The sequence below is a fragment of the Chanodichthys erythropterus genome, chromosome 5 (assembly GCF_024489055.1).
Source record: "Chanodichthys erythropterus isolate Z2021 chromosome 5, ASM2448905v1, whole genome shotgun sequence".
NCBI lineage: Eukaryota > Metazoa > Chordata > Actinopteri > Cypriniformes > Xenocyprididae > Chanodichthys > Chanodichthys erythropterus.
Window position 1 is genome coordinate 17,716,394 of NC_090225.1, and position 15,908 is coordinate 17,732,301.

Below are 15,908 nucleotides of genomic sequence, written 5' to 3' on the forward strand. Positions count from 1 at the left end.
AACCAGTTTAAAGGTGACGTAACTTTGCTGAGGATTTATAAATAATGTGGTCATGAACCTGGAAAAAAAACATTGCAGTGCAGCACGCACGCACACGCACACACACAAATACAATAATGCTTGATAGCAACAGTGGATGAGTGCATGTTTGTACTCACAATGGCTCCGTTGACTGCATTTTTATCGTAGTACTTCTTCCTCTCGTACTTGTCCCTGATGAAGAACTCCACAGCTCTGAAACACGGCTAAGGAAAATTCAAGCCTTATAATAACAAATCATTTCAAACATCACAGCATTTAAACAAGCCTGGCTTGCATTCACTCTGTAACCTGAGAGGAGGTTGTAACAGACATCACGAAACATGACGCTAAATGTTGAAGACCCCATGAACTGGTTTGGCTCACATTTTTCATATAATTTGGTTTACTTCATATATACCTCATATCCTCAAAGTAAACAGACTGAAAGCCAGAAAACTTCCTTTTTGTTTTCATGGTGTCTTATTGTTTTAAATTTGATTCAAGGACCAGTTTGAAGGTTGTTTTGTTTTTTGTTTTTTTGGTGTGGCAAATCTCACTTTGGCTAGAAAGCTTTAATTGGCATCTTGCTCAGCAACAATGTAACTCCTGCAGTAAAGAACGCAACCTTCTCAGACTGGCTGTTATTTCTCCTCATCATTAAAAACAATTGAGAACCAACACCATACCTTAGGATCAAACAACGATGGCTTTACTTCCCCAAACCTGTTTTTTTTTTTTCTCTTCTTTTCACAGCATACACACAAACACAGATTAGGGCCAAAGAGAAATAAAAACACACATTCTCCGAATCGCAGTCTTTGTTAACAGTGCGAATTTATACGGTGACAGTAAAATGCTAAGAGGACCGGTTCATGCAGCTTTATTGGATTTACACTCTCATGAATCCCTTATCGCAATACAATAATGCATCTGATGAAATATGGATAAGGGTGAAGAAGCAGGTGGCAGGAAGAGAAAGAACGCAAGAAAGAGGAAAGACAGGGGTCAGTGACAAAAGCCTTGTAGCATCCTTAGTACAAAATATCAGTGGATCTCAAACTGGTGGTCCAGGGAGAATTTTAAGTGGTACACTGAGTGATCAATTAAAAAAAACAAAAACAAAACAAAAAGTCTGGGGTCTGAAAGTTTCTTATGTTCAACAAAACGGCATTTATTTGCTTAATATTAAAAACAAAAAACAAACAGTAAAAACAGTATTTTTTAAATATATTATTTAAAAAAAAATCTGTGAAATATTATGGCAATTACACAGAATTTTCAGCATTATTACTCCAGTGTCACATGATCTTTCAGAAATTATTCTATGCTGATTTGGTGTTGACCCCAAACTGCTGATCTTACTGACCCCAAACTTTTGAACAGTAGTTTAATTATAACTGTCAAAAGCACAAACACTGAATTATGCATTGATTAATTAACACATAACATTTTAATTAACACACAACATTACATAGAATGTCATTAGATTAAAATGTTTAAATCGCAATTAATTAATTGTGAAATAAAGCTTACACAATTTAACACTTTCATTTTATCATCATTTACTATATCCAGCAAAGTAAACAATGAGATTGACGGGTGATTCTCACATTTTCTTCAAGCTCTTTTCAAGGTAAATGAGTGTCTTTCCAAAAAAAAAGTACACTTGGAGACTCAAAAATGATACCAAATGATACAAGTAGTCCAAATAATTCATAGATGTATGCATACCAAAGCACCCATGAAAAAAAAAATTACAGAAAAAAACCTTTTGAGAATTCACAGTGTATAGTATGTGTACAGTACAACAGCAAAAGTGCTGGTTTACATTTTTGACAAGTCAAGTTGCGATACTGAACAGAACCTCATGGAGATGCCAAAAAAAAACTGCATATACCTACAACAGAACATGGATCCATTAAGAATTACTAAACACAGCAACATACACATGGCAAATCAAAACATTATGCTGAATGTGTGTGGAAACTAGACTTATGCCGATATTCGGTAATGCGATAAATCGCGATAATGAATATTCACGATATTGTAATCGTCGGCACTTCAGAATACCGTAAATAATAATTTATTACCAATTATTAATTTTTTATAAGGCAATTAAGAATACTTTACCCATCAATCGTATAAAATGCACAACACGGCTGTATTCTGCGTCAAAAGGACACGCGCTCAAGAGATGTAAACAATCCCAACGTGCACGAGAAGCACATGGCGGAACAAGGAGACGAGCTGAATGAAAGTGCGCGTTCACTCTCTGACAGCAGAGGGCGCTGATGGAACAGCAGCGTGCAGCGGTTACCACGGAAACCGTGCAAACAAAGTAATTTCATTAATTTTTTTGTAATCTCAGTGTTGTTCATCACAGCACCAAATACTGAATACTTAAAAACGACTTAAAAGTAATTTATTTTCAAACCTAAACATTTTTATATTTTAATCTGGACTACAACATGCCCTAATGATTAGAAATGTTCTGATTATTTGTTATTGTTCAGTAAAACGTACAGCTTCATTAGTTAACATGTTTATTCATTATCACTAAACTGACAATAAAAATACTTATAAAGTATTAATTATTATTAATTAATGTTAATTTCTTAGTTACTATTTAATAACATTAAATAAGTTATTTTGATTTTAGTAATGGACCTGAGATAAAACTAACAATAATCAGTTGTGTTTCTAAACTAACATTAACAACAAAAAAAACTTTCTGTAACAAATGTAGCTATTGCTCAATCTTAGTTAATGCATTAAATAGAGTAAAGTGTTATCTGTTGTTCGTTATAGCCTAATTCTTTTGCATTTTAATCTGTTTAAAAATTTCAGTCAGTGTTGTTTTTGTTTTATTAAAAAAAAAAAAAAGAGTTCTTAAACCTGTTAAATTATGACAAAAATGGTTTTGCAACTTATTTTAATACCGCGATAATACCGTATACCGTGATAAAAGCTTCATCAATTAATCGCAACATGAAAATTTGATACCGTCACATGCCTAGTGGAAACACTGTGAATGTACTGAAATGTGTCTGTGCATAAATACGATGTTGAGAAAGCGCACATACGCGGTTTGTTTGTACATCAATATAACGGACCGACTGATGTGTGCTTACTGTACGATTCCTGTATGTCACCGCAATCATCTTTACCTTGATTGCAATCCTCATCCATCAAAACTTCACTAGCGAGACACTGGTTTGCTTTATCCAGCTGAGAAACATAGTTTGCATAGCCATATCGCAGTGGGATGTTTTGACATTCTGTCCAGTCTGTATTTCATACAGCGTGATGTGTGAGGGCTGGCGCTCTTCAGAAACAACCACAGAATTAAAGCTGCAAGCAATGATGAAAGGGCCCTTGCACCTGCATATATTTATATAATATATATATATAATATATATGCAGGTGCAAGGGCCCTTTCATCATTGCTTGCAGCTTTAATTCTGTGGTTGTTTCTGAAGAGCGCCATAATATATATATATATATATGATTAATTATATACGCCATATATATATGATTAATTCATAACACCCTCTTGGAAAAGTTTCAGGCGTCTTTACATTGATACCCTTTAAATCACCTACTTTTAAAAGTGAGTTGAGACACTTGCATTCAGTTCAGTTCTGTTGCACTCCGTCTACTGTTTTTGAATGAAGAACATAACGTAACATATCCTGTTCCTGGAGATCTACCTTCCTGCAAAGTTCAGCTCAAACCCTAATCAAACACACCTGAACCAGATAATTAAAATTCTCAGGAACAATTAATCATGCATAGCTTCCTTAAAATGCAAGAGATACTTTGTTGCATCCCGTGGAGTTAGAACGTGATGCAAAAGTTACAGAGAGAAGCAGGGAAGAATGATGAGTGCTTGCAAAAATAGGAGAAAGAAAAATGAGTTAAATGCAGTTAAAATAAAAAAATAAAAAAAAAACACATACAGAGACTGAAAAATAAGAAAACAGTAAGAATCCACAAGCACACCAAATAAAGCAAATACCTCAGCCATTCACAATGAGCAACAAAAGAGAAAAGAACTTCAAATTTCCTCTCTGCTGATCTGACGTTTATATTAACACGGCCAACTTTTCCATTAGAGAGAGAAGCGGTGATAAGTGGGAAGCGAGAGAGAGTTAGAGACCCCCACAATGAAGCACAAAAGATCCGCATTTCCATCTGAAGAAACCACACCTGTGATAAAGCAAATTCCATCAAAGCCAGTTTGTGGAGGAAGCTCACCTCTGCTGTCCAGATTAATCCATTTTGACGGTTAAGAATATTGTACCTCAACGGTCAGCATACAAATGAAGCCATTTCCATAGCCACACCAAATGCAGGAACGCTGATAACGGGCCACGGATGCCAGGGAAATTCAATTAGAGTTTCTGAAGGCGCCAATGAGGAGAATATGGAATTATCCTGGCCGCCACACACACCCAATTAGACTGATGGTGTGAAATAGGACGGAGGAGGATACCCAAGGCAAGAGGGATGAGGCGGGGGGGATGAGAGACATGAAGAGACTTCCTGTTGGGCCTCAGAGATGAGGTAGTTCCTGTTCAGCTCTGCTGTATGTGAAGGTGCTGAAAACAGCATCTGTTTTCTCTGGAGCCAGAGCTGTGAAGTCACACAGGCTTCTGCCTGCCAAACTCTCACACATCCACCAATATTAGAAAAGGAGTTCCCAATTGGATTTTTTTTTTTTTTATATATAAATATATATATATATATATATATATATATATATATATATATATATATATATATATATATATATATATATATATATATATATATATATATATATATATATATATAGACTGTGATATGTTTTATATATACACATTGTGACAGAACTGAACTGGCAAATGAAATGTATAAATCAAAATGTATCACCTATTTATTCTGAAATTCCTCACAGAATTGTGCAATGTTCAAAAGTTTGGGATTTGTAAGATTTTTGTTTGTTTTTGAAACAAGTCTGCATTTATTTGATCAAAAATACAGTAAAAACCATTTTGCGAAAGTTATCCTTTCCCTTTTTTCAAGCCTGAACAAGATTATGAACCTGGAATGCAAAAGTTCATTGACATGAACTAAACGTCTCAAGAATTATAAGGTCTCAAAAACAAAAAAGGGCTCTTAAGCTACAAGAAGAATTGCATGCATATTCATGGTGGAAAATATGTAGTATTTTTATGAGCAGAAGACCAAAGCTATCTTTGGAAAGTCTGTTAAATTAATTTATTCAGATAAAAACACTTTCATTTTTTTTATGCGTCTCATTTACTGATGGTTTTCTTCCCTTTCTGTTAAAAATAAGAACTTCCTTCAAGCCATAGTAGTAGAAATGTTCAAAAAAATCACTAGTGTGTCCCTGAGTTGCCTCACCCAATTCTAGTAGAGGGTGATAAGAACGATTAGCATTATGGGAAATGGCACACATCCTTTGCAATAGCCTTAGGTGTTCTACCAACCACTACAAATTCTAATATAAATTGACATCACTTCAATAGGTTGTTTGCAATCACGTGGTTCTGGTGACGTGCAAAATTAATGTGGAGGGCAAGCAGTGAAAATAAGAATGGAAGAGATGGAGAAAAGTCCTTACTGTGCTGGTTTAGAGAGGTATAAAGAGAAAATCACAAAATATTTTGGACATGAACCTTATGTTATGAAGAGGAGTGATTTTTCTACTGAATTAAAAGACTTGCCGTAATGCTGCATTCAGTTCTAGCCTTTCTGCTACTGAAGTTAGGGCAGTATTTTTGATTTTCTGTCGTTATTGTGAAAAATGTCTCCGTTTTAAGTCATTTATGCTGAATCGAGAATTGCAACAGGAGCTCACATCATCGTTCAGGGGGGGAAAAAAACTGGACGGTGTAATATAATAGGTGACAGAGAGACACCGTATAGCAAATCTAATGTCACTGATTGAACCCACTGTCTATGACTCAAAATAATCTCATAAGTGTTTTTGAAAGTGTTGTATTTTGTTTGGTTTAATATTTAACATTACATTTGCGAGTATGACTCTCACTCGGCTTATATATACAAAAATATATACAAATATATATACAAAAATACAAAAAATAAATAAAATACAGTGTGTCGGTGTCTGTCATAGACTGTAAAAAGGTGTCTGTCCGCTGAATTCCCCTCAGATTCTCCTCCGTGAAAACATTAAAACTACAGTTACATTTACACCCTTCAAACAAAGAAATGGCTCGACTTCTGTCAGCTTGTTGAACACTTTTTATGTTTAATTTGGTCATTTTCTACCATATGATGGCTGAAGCAGCAGCACGTGACACTGTTTTCACGGTAACCAGATCAACATTGTGAACGGAATTCTACAAAACTGAGGTGAAAACACCAATGATCATGCAATGGGATAAAACATCCTCTCTTCCCTGCAAATGATACCATGAAAAAGTGAATATTTAACCATGTCAAAAACAAAAAAGGTAAGCGGGTATCCATATTCATTTCAGTATCAGCAGGCACAAAATGCTATAAAAGGCGACAACTTTTAAAGTTAAAAAACAATTTAAGTTACGTAAACAATAAAAACTCATTGTGGTTTCTTGGTTTAATAGATTTGAGCAACCATAAAAGACGCAAAACATAAGAATTTTGAGTTTGTGATAGGATTCCTATATAGAAAAATCACAGCTTGCCCTCCAGCCGCATTCCACGTGCAGCAGTGACGTCATGCACAAACAACCTATTGCAAGGACTGGGAGCAATATATTGTCATATATATCTGTGGAAATCAAAAAAGTGACAAAAAGCACTGAGAATTCCTGTATTTTGGCAATCAAATATTGTGTCGAAGAGAATCCAATATGTAGAACTACCATTAAAACAGCAGATTACACTGTTTAACATAAATGCTCTAAACTAGGGATGTCAATTTACACTAATTCCCATGACTGTTCATCATTTAAAATGGTCAATTAATCATTAGCCTTAATACTGCAATATGGGTCTACAGCAGTGGCTTATAGCCAACAGCATTACAGGGTGTGCAAATGCTGCTCAAAACGCCATGTTCCTCACCAAATAAATGAGAAGGGTGTTTAGCCTAAATAAAGGTCTAGTTGGATTGTGAAATGAGTCAACCCAAAGAATTCACAAGGATTTATTACAATAGTGTTCTCATTATAATGTTGTATTATATAACAGTCCCAATCATAGACTTTATTAGTACTGCATTGCTGTTTGAGCAGCACGTTGAATGAACATCAGTAAACTGAAGCCCTTTGCTGACGAGTTATTTAACTCAACCAAATGCATCCTATGAGAAACAACATAACTTAACTCCCCAAACATAACTCCGGCGTGCTCACTTCACGGTTGAGCAGCACACATGACCTTGCTTAAATCGACAATTAATCAATCGTCGATTAATTGTTAGCATCCCTATTTTAAACCCTTCTCTGTTGCTTACAAGAGAAAAGTTAGTGGTAGTGCTGGCTACAGAATCTGATAGTTTGTTTTTAATTTGGCAGCAGCAAGAGAAGAGTAGGACGCAACAGCACAAACTCCACAAACTCACAAATAAACACTTCTTTGCATATTATAAATCCGCAATTCGTCTTTTCTAGAGCCAAGAAAAGGGATTTTTCACTTTAATCATGTCAATTCTCTCCAGACGACCAAGAAAGCATCTGTACCACACAACAACCTCAGCCTCTGAGTAGAAAGTTGACGCTGACTTTTCCCAAATGACTAGCAAAGGTCATTAGAGCATATTTGCAACCACAATTACACAAACAAACACGGACAAACAGATAGACTCAAGGATACTGGTCAGTTTGCGGCCGTCTGAAGTTTTCTGGGAGATGAGCTTCATACAGCTGTCTTGCCTTGGTGTTGCCCATGCTCTGCACACTCTAAAAAGAGAAAGAGAGACAACAAAGAAATAACATGTGAAAAAGAAGAGCAACACAAATCATCTGTAAGGAGAAAATCCAAGCAATCACCTAAATAAATGAATGACTAATTCAATAAAAAAATTTCCATGATGGATACAGCATATGTCCTAGATTGGCAGTTTTTGTGCTTTTATATTCAACTGATGATTTATTTACATACAGTACTTTATTTTAGTATCATTTGGAATAGATTTTTATGCAATTTGGGTCATTTTATAAAAATATTTCATACAGTTTATGTTTGTATTGTATAATATGAGAAAAATGTAAAACAAAATTGTTTAGAGCATGTAATTTCAGTTTGGTAATTATGCATTTATTAGTCATTTTTTGTTAATTTATTTATAACTATTTCAATCTATTTTACCAGATGCCGCTGCAAAGTAAAAACCGCTGGCCATAAAACCGCTGGCGTGTTAATTCTGACCCTGCAACAAGAATGGAGTTACACACTAGGAGAAGAGTGAAATGTTATTACAATTTAAAATATCTGTTTTCTATGTGAATAAATAGTAAACTGAAATTTATTCCTGTGATCATTACTCCAGTCTTCAGTGTCACATGATCCTTCAGAAATCATTCTAATATGCTGATCTGCTGCTCAAGAAACATTTCTAATTATTATCAATGTTCGTAATTTTTGTGGAAACTGTGATATTTTATTTGCCAGGATTCTTTGATAAATAAAAAAGTTAAAAAGCACAGCATTTATTTGAAATACAATCGTTTGTAAAATTATAAATGTCTTTACTGTCACTTTTGATCAATTTAAGCCTAATGTGTCCTTGATGAATTAAAGAATTAATTCAATTTCAACTTAAATGAAAGTCAACAAATGAAATGATGCACTTATGTTTGTGATGTGATTTTTTAAATATATAAATATAATATAAAAAAAATTGTGAAATTTTTAAAAAATCTGGTTTAAATCTTTTTTTTTTTTTTAATAAAATTGATTGTTTATTGATCATTTTAAATAGATTTTTTATGAAATTTAAGGTCTTTGTCATTTAGAGCGACCACACATCATGTGATGCAACCAATAATAATAACTGTATTGAATTAAAAATAAAATATCTACATATGGGTCAATGCCGTATAAGGATTTTCTATATATATATATATATATAAATATATATATATATATATATATATATATATATATATATATATATATATATATATATATATATATATATATATATATATATATATATATAAATATATTTTGATATTCGATCTTTCCCATTATACATCAAGAGGTTTTCTTTATGAAAAAAATTGCAAATCATGTTTTAGTTCAGCTGGAAATTACTGAGAATTCATTCACAAACACACTTTCACAGTTTTGTCAACTCTATTAGAACACTAACAGAAGTGTCCCTGTCCATTTTTAAAAGTACATAAACTCAAACATATAACATAGAACTCATATATAAATTACTACATTTTCTAGTTGATTTTATATATCAACTATAAAATCAATAAATAAATTGTTTTTATTTATAGTTATGAGTCTATGCAAGTGTAAATTGTAAAACCGGTGCATCTCTGTATAATGTTAAGACCCTTAGCATAATTTAAAATGCATAAATCATGACCCAAGGGAAAAAAAAAAAAAATTTATTCATTATACTACTTGGATCCCTAAAAAGACTATATTGATCACTCTCTTTCAATGCCAAAGTACGGCAATGACCTCCGGATAAAGAGTGACCTTATTCATCCCTTAAAGCGGTGGAATCTGTTTGGTTGCTGCGCACAATTGCTGGGGCAACAGGAGTGACAGTGCAATATCTATACCTTGATTCATGCCACACATCCCAATTTCTAACTTCCTAATAAAACAAAACAGTAAAACACACAAACTTTCACTTGAAACAGGCTTAAAAAGAAAACTCTGGTTATAAGCTCAGCAATCTGTGTGAGTTCATGGCCCTGATTTTTAATTAACCGTGTAATCCTGTACGCAACTGCTTAGAAAATCAAGGCTATGTTTAAACATATACAAATTACTCGTATTTGCATTATCAGTTCAATGTCACGTACGTCTAAGTCTGTCAGAGACAAATTAATATGAGAATGATGGATCAGAGTGAAGGAAGAGTATATGCTGAAAAACAGACAAGTAATTACCCATCAAGAATTAATTATCCATCCAGATGTCAATTAATATGCGAAGGGGAGATGCAAGACTCCCTTTTGGTTGCTTAAACTCATAAATCTTTCAAGCCACACTGCTCTTTACAGCACAGCACACAGAGACATACAAATACGGTTACACACGTATACCTGTGATTTGAATGGTTATTTATACCTCATGAAGCAGTGCGTTATAGAGACATCTCAGACTACACCAGATGTCCTCATAGGAAGGGCTCTACAAGGATTTTTTTGTTGGCTTGGTCAGGCCAGTAGTAGGTTTGCTGCGGTAGTCGGTGTTACAGGTGTTAAACCAACTACATTAGTTGGCCACCGCGGCACCCCCTCTCTGTGTTTATTGTGCTTGCTATTTCTTGAAAAAAAAAAAAAATCGTACCGATCCCAAACTTTTAAACGGTGGTATATGTGATCAATGAATGCGAGATGTTGTGAAAAAGCCGAACACACCCTGTTGAGCCCCATAAAGAAAGAAAAGACAACCATTACATTTTGTGTTACACAAAAACACATACTTGTATCTGCTCGGGGGTCCATTGGTCCAAGTTGACTGATTTGACGCGTGATATATGCACTCCCAAGTTCCGGTGTATTCCAGCACAGCGGATACAAATAAACACACCAAGATTCCAAGAGGCCCATCGAGGTCCTGCGGGGAAAGAGAGAGAAAACAGACCGATTTTAGACCTGCAGTAAAGCACTTCCCATTATCTGAAACAGATAACACCATCATAAAAGGCAGTGAAGAAACAGCGGTTTAAAATAAATCTTCTGAGTCACGGTGCCGCCTCAAGCTCCGTCATGTAATTCTGCCTCACCATAGCATCGAATAAACTGCATTGTTTTGTGATGCTGAAAGCAAATATCTAAACAATGGAATTTTGCAGTTGGGATAATAAAATTCAATCCAAGCGCCAGATGAATGCAGCAGGTAGCCCACCTGAATCAACAGTCAATAGCTGCAGGTACCGGAATAAAACGGTGAAACTGCATTGTGGGACTCCTGATCTCATCAGCCACAGGAAAAAAAGGAGAAGAAAGATGCGAATTGTGCTACAATACAGACTGCATGTGATTATCCTAAGCCCGGTGTGTAATATTCAGCTCTCAAAAGTGACTGTAATAGCATGGGGGTGGAAGGTATCGTTCTGACTGCTGATGCTAACAAAAGCAGAGACAGAGGTTATGTATCTTGTTTTAGTACATTAAAAATGCTTACCAGTGACTTCACATTATTTAAGGTTATACTACGGGGCTGTTGAATCTGATTGGTTGACAAACGTTATATTCAGGGAAAATAGTTCCAGGCAGATATTGACTGCAAAACATGTCCATATCACTTCGCCAAATGATTTCAGTTATTTCAAAGGCCCTTACAGACTACAACAGCAAAAGAACCAAAACTCACAATGACAGTGTCCAAGCAAATAGGAAGAAAACAACAAATTTTTCTTTTTTTTTGCCACAAAATTACGTTTCATTATGTACGGAAAGCACATACTTTCTCCTGCTCTCTCTCCCACTCAAACACACACACAGAAATGTGTTGTCAGCGCTGCTCTGCCGATTTTATCAGTAAACTAGTTTAGCAATTTAAAAGCTACATGACATTTCTCACTAGTGAGGTAATAACAGCACTGTTCTTGCAGCAGATAAACTTACAGTTTCGCTGTTAGTAGAGACGCTGCTGCCGAACGCTGTTGAGAGACGCACACAGACTCAGGAAATGCATATACACTTAATCTCTCTCTAATAACCGCATTAGTTTGCCTCCGTTAACCCTTTCCCCGCCAAACACAGAATTTTCCGTTATTTATGAGAAAATGCTACCCTGACAGAATTTTCTGGGTTTCCCTGTTTTCACTGTTATACAATAGGGGGAGCCATTACGCATCTTCTGAACGAGTACAGAATCTCTCGAATGAAAACACAGACAAGGGGGGTGCAGAAACGAGTGTCATATGTAAGCAGATGCATATGAAAAATAATGCAATCATCAACAATAAACAGCATATAAATGAAAACTGCCTAAAGTTACTGAGGGAAATGCTAATCCAGGAAGTGGTATAGGACTGAAGTTTTGGGGGTGTTAATGGAAGCGAAGCAACTATGATCTGATAATTGTACTGAATATGATCCAGATGTAGAGTTTAATAAAAATTGCTATTTTCTCAACATTTTGCTCAAAATGTTGATTTTTTTTATGAAACTTACCTAGATTCAAGTGTTAATAAAAAAAGAATGCTTTGAAGATGTTTTTTGTTTATAAGTAAAGGCTCTGTTCTTTATGTTGATGCATTGTATGTTCAGATATTCATACAACAAAATGTTCTAGGGGCCATGAAAATTGTGTGAAACTTATGAACATTTTTTTTCTAATAATTCATCTGCCTGTGATCAATTATTCCTTACATATTTTATTCATTAGGACAGTGTTTCTCAACCAGGGGTCCATGGACCCCTAGTGGTCCTTGACATAATGCCAGGGGGTCCTTATAAAATATCTGAATATTAATATTCAGATAATATTCAGATATATGCAGTGAAGAGTTTGTATATTTTGACATTTCCCATAAAAGAAGAATATATGTATAATATACCTGACAATATGACTAAATATAGGACAAGTCAACATACGCAGTGGTAGTAAATAATACTTGATTGCATTTGGTTGTCACAAAGACATTAATGATACCTATGAACAAATTTTATGGATGGTTCCAAATATGACGGAGGTCCATGACTCAAAAAAGGTTGAGATTCACTGCATTAGGATATTGATATATGATCTGTTGCTGACGCTGCTTCTTCTACGGCGGTTGGCATCCAGCTTATTGGTGCATTACCGCCCCCTTCTTTTACCCCCCTCTTCGTTTACAGTCTGAGGGAGACGCACGCTGTATTCAAGCTATTCATCAGCATCATTTAGTCAACTAGTCTCGCACTTCCCTAGTATTTTTCGGCTCCATTCAAGAAACTGAGCACAAGAAGTCAACAGCGTTTGTGTAAAAAGTTGCGTGTAAAAGTGAATGGATTGGGGGGTGTGGGCGCACTGGAGCGGTCCTGACAGCTTTCCGCTGGTCGGTTGGTGTTGGTGAGAGCACTGCTCCTGACGGGCTATAAATCACAGGGTTTGCTGGGAAATGGATTTCTGTGGTTCACCCGCCCTCTTTGGCTTTATCTACACCTGTCAGCCATCTTAGGACACGTCCAATTCGCTTCCTCCGTCTCACGCTTTCTCGCAGTACGGAGCCGTATCCGTGGTAGCAGGGGTGGCGGGGGGGATTCGGGAGGGGTATGGGATCTGTATTCTGCCCGCAGGATGCCTGGCATGCTTTTGCATGCCCATCATGCAATAGTAGAGTAAACCACTGACCCCGCCAGTGCCACCCACACAGCTCCTGAATAGAAAAAGCACTCACACGACAAGTACAGCCATTAGCATAACAAACAATACCGCACTGTTTCTTCACTCTTAAGCGTGTTCATAATTCATCCTGCATGATTGCTCAGGATATTAATGGCTATCTTGCTTCTGTTCAGTGCTCAAATGACAAAAGAGGATGGGAGACGCGTGAACAGGCTGATAAGATTCCCCCAACGTGCTGGAAAAACTCCGGCGAAAACTGCGGTAATGAGAGAGAGCGGGTTTCTAGTCTCTTATCTCTCACCCACCCCAAACTGGCTGCACCAGCTCCGTCTGCCACCCTCCCAGATTTATTAGCCCAATAAAAGGCTGCAAGATTGTCTCTCACACCGCTGCACCAGGAGCTGCATAACTCACCCACAATTAAAGAGGGTTAATTTGTCATTGAGTGGAGCCCAGTGCAGTGAAGAGTGCAGTGCCCCTGCAGAGGGGAAGTGCTAGAGGAACTCTCTCCACACCCTCCCTGCTGGACTGAAACGCTGCAGTGGGGACTGGATATGCTTATTAGTCAGAAGGTGTGGGAACCCTGAAATTAATTTTTCATAATTTGTCCATGACTTTAAGGATTCTTATAAATACTTTAAGAGAAAACTCACTCACAAAGAGTATTTCAAGCAGAATAATTGAGAATATCTAAAACTAATTATATTGACCACAGAAATTTCCATTCCATTTAAGATTTTATTATTTTCTATGACTTTTCCATGAAAAAAATAATAAAATCTTAAATGGCACGGAAACCTTCCAGGTTCCTTCCATTGAGAACCACTGATCTATATGTCTGGCTTTAAAAGAAAACAACAGTCCAAAAGAAAAAAAAAAAAAAAGAAAAAAAAGGAAGGGTACATGATTAATCTTTAAAAAAAATAAAAAAATAAATAAAAATAATATGGCGCTCTCAATTCAAACACCCACATGATCTTATTCCTAAATGACAACGATTCGCCCGAGTCTATTAAACCTTTGACAAAATCACACGAGAACATACAAATATGCATTGGCATTATGAATTATTATTTAACTAAATTCGTTTTTTAACTTAATGCAAGGATTTAGAGTACCAAACGGTACTGAAATTTTCAAAAATGTGACACTTTGAGCGCTGTTGAGCAGATTCCTAAACACCTCTGATTGGCCATTATGTTCACAAACTCAAAAGATATGTCTGTGATTGGCAACAATGATCAACGCACAGGAGCGTTTGAAAGCACACGGAAGTATTTGAATTTGAAAGCGTTTTGGGAGCAAGAGTATTTGAAAGCAGGCATCTATCAGCGGACTAGTCCCGTGTGTATCTGTGTAAGCGCTCGGTGAAGAGCATCATTGATGACTATTTACAACGTTTTTGAAGCGTTGATCATTGAAGCCAATTATAGACATAATCGATGAGCCGTGAACACAATGGCCAATCAGAGATGTTTACGAATCCGCTCAACAGCCCTCAAAAGCATCACATTTTTAGAATTTCAGTACTGTCGGGGTACCGAAGTTGGTACTTTTGACAACTCTACAAGGATTAATTAAATATTTTACACATTAAAACATATTTCTTTGTAAGATTCAACATATCAAATGAATGAACAAGTCTGGCATCATTATACATTATAAATAATACTACTGGATGAGCCACACTCAAAATGATAAAGTAGCCAATATACACACCTATAACAGCACATCAGTTGAATTGCTGCTACATTGCTGGCAAACCATAAATAACCTTACAGTATCTCTACATTACACGCAAACACTGTAGATGTGTCAAAACAGAATTACTCTAATTAGAATCAATGAAGCTGGAAGCGCCCGTTTGCAACATAACTTGCAGTGACTGTAGCTTTCACATAACATCTACCATTGCATGGTATATATAGTCAACTGTCAAGCCGAACAGCCCTATTGAGATAGATGTTAATGCCAGGTGTAAACAAGGCCTCAGATAACCAGCCAAGAGTAGAGGGCAACTGCTGTCTGTCTCACATAAACAGGAAGAGCTGCAATTGAGTGGAACTGGCAGAGGTTGCAACCAAGACAGGTCATGAACTATGACCCTACCTAAGCTCTCCCATTCTGAGGGAACTGATGATGGCCTCTAGCATCCAAAAGGGGCAATTTCGGCATCTCAGATGTGACATGCCCGCATGATCTTTCCACTTCCTCTTATTTTCCTCTTCCCCAGTCCATTCATTATCTCCACAGCTGGTCGCAGCAGATGTAGAGCGGTGCGAGCGAGTCCCTCAGTCAACATACATTTTCTAATAACTCACCATTCAACTCATTCACCGGATGCTGTGAACAAGTCTGCGCTAGAAGGAGGTGAGAAAGAAAGTGTTCTCAGTCTTTGG

The 15,908-nt window shown here is 36.3% G+C and overlaps 1 protein-coding gene across 9 annotated transcripts in view; it reads right to left on the minus strand.

The window, feature by feature from the left end:
- Positions 1-15,908, minus strand: part of smap1 (small ArfGAP 1) — a 141,111-nt gene that overhangs the window by 101,480 nt on the left and 23,723 nt on the right. For all 9 annotated transcript variants that reach the window (XM_067386347.1, XM_067386346.1, XM_067386351.1 and 6 more), the window contains exons 2-4: positions 10,655-10,788; positions 7,852-7,937; positions 159-234 (exon numbers count right to left, since the gene is read on the minus strand). In XM_067386347.1, coding sequence (XP_067242448.1) covers positions 159-234; positions 7,852-7,937; positions 10,655-10,788 — 296 coding nt within the window. The remainder of the gene's footprint in view (positions 1-158; positions 235-7,851; positions 7,938-10,654; positions 10,789-15,908) is intronic.